Source organism: Rhizophagus irregularis, chromosome 10 (assembly GCF_026210795.1).
Source record: "Rhizophagus irregularis chromosome 10, complete sequence".
Taxonomy (NCBI): domain Eukaryota; kingdom Fungi; phylum Glomeromycota; class Glomeromycetes; order Glomerales; family Glomeraceae; genus Rhizophagus; species Rhizophagus irregularis.
Window position 1 is genome coordinate 2897604 of NC_089438.1, and position 4423 is coordinate 2902026.

Genomic DNA, 4423 nt, shown 5'->3' on the forward strand with positions numbered 1-4423 from the left:
CATTTTTCCCATTTTTTTCATTGGCAGTTTGATCATTTTACCATTAAAACTTAAGCATTTTTTAGTTTAAGCTTAAACATTTTTTTGTAAATTTTCCCTTTTCCTTTTTTTTTCGTTTTTTTCCCTTTCCCTTTCTTTCATTTTTCCCCTTTCCCCCTTTTCATTTTTTCCCTTCCCTTTCTTTCCTTTTTTCCCATATCCCTCTTTTTCTCGTCTTCCTTTCTCTTTGCTCTTTCTCTCTTCTTCCCTTTCCTTTTTTCTAGGCATTCTTCAGTCTCTTTAGACATGACATTCTGGTAAATCTTTTGCCTTCAAATTTCCTTAGACTCGCCATTTTGGTATAAAGACTTAATTTTTTTTATTTTAATTTTTTATTATTTTAACGAACTTTACTAATAGTTCTTTTTTTTTATTTTGTAGGTGATCAGTTTTTTGGATTTTGAGGGGAGGTATTAATATTTTTTAAAAAAAATAACGAAACGATCATTAATGTTTCATTATTTTCTTTTTTTTTTATGTGATCAGGTTCACCAGATTTCAAGGTAGATATCGGGTTTTTTATTTTAAAAAAATATTTTTTAACGAAACGATTATTAAGGTTTCGTTATTTTCTTTTTTTTCAGTTTCTAGCGGCAATTCTGTAGGTTTATTATTTTTTTCATTTAATTTTTTTTATTTTAACGAATGATTTCTAACTATTCTTTTTCTTATTAGATCAGTTCCTTGGAAGCAAGATATCAGTTTTCGGTAAAAGCTTTTTTTTCTGTCTTAATTTATTTATTCTATACTGACGCTTTGACTTTTCTCTTTTTTATTAGACGCCTGGTCTTTGGACACTTTGGGATTCAGTGGGTGGGTTTCCTTATTATTATTTCTTTTTTTTTTACAATAATGAAACGTTTATTAACATTTCAAAATTTCTTTTTTCATAGACAGGTCTGAACATGTGAAATTGACCTTTTTTTTTGGTAAATCTTTTGGTGCATGGAATTTCAATGGGATCCGATTAGATATACCATAATAGATTTGTATAGTTTTATTAGTATAACTTAGTATAGATTTAGCATCGATGTATTTGATTGATATAATAAAAGTGAACCACATTTAACAATAAAGTAATTTAACATTATCTAACAATAAATAATGTAATGTTATTTAATACAATAAATAATCTAACGTTGTTTTACTGTAAGATAATAATCGTTAGTGATGATAGTTGTTAATTTAATCATATCGTTAATAATCGACGAGTGCGATTATTATCGATATATATCACATTTTATAAATAATGGGATATATATCGATAAAGTGATATATATCGCTATATATCACCTGTAAAAATTTCCCGATGTATACTGATATACCCTTTGCCCGATAATGATTACCTGACAAGACATATTCCTGAATGAACACTTTACCGACATGACACATTCCCTAATGGACATTATACTGACATGCTATTTTTCCCGACATGACATTATCCCGACAACACATATCCCGACAGACATTTTCCTGATTAAAAAAAAGTGATTTCCCAATTATTTAAGATAAAATATATGGAGAAAATTTTTATTATTTGTTTATTCACATTTATTTTAATAAAAATTCGCAATTTCATGTATACTGTATATTTCATTTTTATAGTGCAAATTTTTATAACAAAATCACTAGCAGCAACCCATTGCGTACCTAGAAAAATTTATTTTAGTTGCAAAAAATGGATAAGTGAAAAATTCCAAAAATCTGAAAATCTGTAAATTTTGAAGTAAAGATAAAAAAAAGTATAAATAAAGCCAATCAAATTTCTTCCCATAATCACATAATAAATTATTTATAAAACAATTCCTAAAATTAAAAGATCGTTATTATTATGCAGTTTCTATTTCATAAGACAAAAATACTGGTTTCCCTTTATGAAAATCTTTTATTATCAGATTTCATATGAATTCAATTAATCATTGTGGAAAAAATTAACTTTATAGTAATGAAATTATCTATTTTTAAATAAAGCTATTAATTATTTCATTTAAAACAGTTTTTTCAATGATTTAACATTTTTTATATCATATAATTCAAAATTTTACAATATCTAAATAATTAAATAAATTGTTTCCTTACAAATTTAATCTTTTTTGAAATTTTTGGTTGTGGTAGTATGTAAGAAAATTATATTTATATTTATAAACATGATACATTATTACAGCAGTAATAAATTACTTTTCGTAATCATTTTCAACATGTCAGGAAAATGTCTGTCAGGATATATGTTGTTGGGATAATGTTATGTCAGGAAAACTAGAATGTTGGTATAATGTCCATTAGGGAATGTGTCATGTCAGTAAAATGTTCATTTGGGAATATGTCCTTTACTAAAAATGGCCAATTTTTTGAAATGATTTTGTAATAATTTTAAAATACTACAAAAATACATTTAATACATCAAAATGTTTTTATTATATTTTTGCTATTATTTTGTAATTGTATTGTATCTAGGTCTATAAAAATAACTCAAAATAATATCACAATAATTTTTTAATGTTTTTGTTATTATTTTATTATTATAATATAATTAACTTTGATATTATTTTAATATTTTAATCTCAAAAATACCTTAAATATATCTTGATATATTTTAAAAATTTTACAAAATAATTGCACAATTGTTTTGAAAGCCATTGTATCTAGGTCTATAAAAATATTTCAAAAAATTGGTTATTTTTAGTAAAGTCTTGTCAGGTAATCGTTGTCAGGTAAAGAGTATGTCAGAAAAAAGGTTGTCAGGAAGTTGTCCGACATTGTTTATTCTTACTTTAAAACTGTTGATAATACCAGCATCTAAAGGTTGCAAGTGAGAAGTTGTATTTGGAAAAAGAAAATGTACTTTAATATTTAATAATTGTATAGTTTCATCGATTAAATGTGTGGGTGCATTATCCACTAATAATAAAATATTGTGATTTTGTCATCTCATTAATTGATTAAGTTTATTAAGATAATTACACCATACTGATACTTGCATCCAAGCTGTATGGTTCCAATAATACCAAATGGGTAAATCATCCTTTTTAATTCCCTTTAAAACACGTGGAGTCTGCCACTTGTGTATTACTAATGCAGGTAACTTATGACTACTATCAGCATTACAGGTTAAAACAATTGTAATCTGATTTTTTGATTTTTTAGTGCCAGAAATATAATGATCTGAAAGTGTCTTGGATGATTCTAAATTCCAAAATAAAGCTAAAAAGTACAAAATTATTGCAATTAATAATGATAATAATAATGATATTTTGTGTAACTCCAATTGTATTTACCTGTTTCATCAACATTATAGACGTCACAAAGATCATATTGTTCAATAATTTCTTGCAAAGCCACACGTTCTTCTTCTAATGTTTCTAATGGTGCACTGTTCGCTTCACTAGCTTTAATAAATTGTCTTATATTATAATGCTTTTTAAACTTTGATAACCACCCATCTGAAGCAGTAAAAGTTGTTGTTTGTAATTGAGTCACAAAATTCAAAGCTTTAGCCTTTAATATGTCACCCGTAATTGTTAAATTTGAAGCTAATGCTTGCTGCATCCATAAATATAATGCAGATTCAATTTCTAGAAATTTTGCACCTCTATCCCTTTTTTGATTACTTAATTCTTTATTTGCAATATTAATACACAGCTATTTTTCCTTTTCTTTTAGTATTCTAGAAACTTGCGGTTTTGATATATCATATTTTTTAGCAAGATCATTTTGATTATATGATGGATTATCCCTTTTCCACTCACATAATTCTTTTTTTTGCACAAATGACAAACTTTTTCTTTTACTAGCTTTTTTTACTTCTTTTCCTTTGCCTTTCCAACGGGTGGCATTTTAAAGAACAACGAAAAAAAGTTGTATTACAATAATAGGCATTTATCATTAAAAAAAAAGGAAATTAAACTAACTACATGTGTTTAAAAATGATTTGCAAATGCAAATCTAATGATTTCACGTGATATTTACTATAACGAGAATATATTTATAATATATGTTCTATAGTAAAATTCTAAAAAAGTTTACTATATCTGATATCAAGATTTTATTAGTAAGTTTACTATAACGAACAAGATTTATTAGTAAGTGAACCGGGGGAATAAAAAAAGTTTATTATAAGCCAAATTTACTATAACGAGCTTTACTATAACGAGCGTTGACTGTACTGTACTGTACCTTAATTGTATAATAAATCTTTATAGATACAGTAGACATATCAAAGGACATGGCTAAAAACTTGTTAATCTTATCAAATTTGAGTCGATTACAAAAAAAAAAAATTTTTATAATTATTCTTAGATATTGTAGATAATGCAAAGACTCAATAAATAGATAAATTTTAATTACTAGTATTATGTAAACATAGTTGACCAAAACTTTCATATTC

General features: G+C 25.6%; 2 protein-coding genes across 2 annotated transcripts; one reads left to right on the forward strand and one right to left on the reverse strand.

Annotated features, from left to right (window-relative positions):
- Positions 1 to 285: 285 nt before the first annotated feature.
- On the forward strand, positions 286 to 1021 carry OCT59_002140 (uncharacterized protein; the record flags this gene model as incomplete). The annotated part of the gene is made up of 6 exons (XM_066144301.1): positions 286 to 296; positions 526 to 542; positions 624 to 640; positions 715 to 747; positions 819 to 852; positions 933 to 1021. 6 exons carry the CDS (start codon positions 286 to 288, stop codon positions 1019 to 1021), a joined length of 201 nt encoding a protein of 66 aa, XP_065995476.1.
- Positions 1022 to 3264: 2243 nt separating this feature from the next.
- On the reverse strand, positions 3265 to 3872 carry OCT59_002141 (uncharacterized protein; the record flags this gene model as incomplete). Its single annotated transcript, XM_066144302.1, has 2 exons — positions 3265 to 3634; positions 3841 to 3872. 2 exons carry the CDS (start codon positions 3870 to 3872, stop codon positions 3265 to 3267), a joined length of 402 nt encoding a protein of 133 aa, XP_065995477.1.
- Positions 3873 to 4423: the final 551 nt, after the last annotated feature.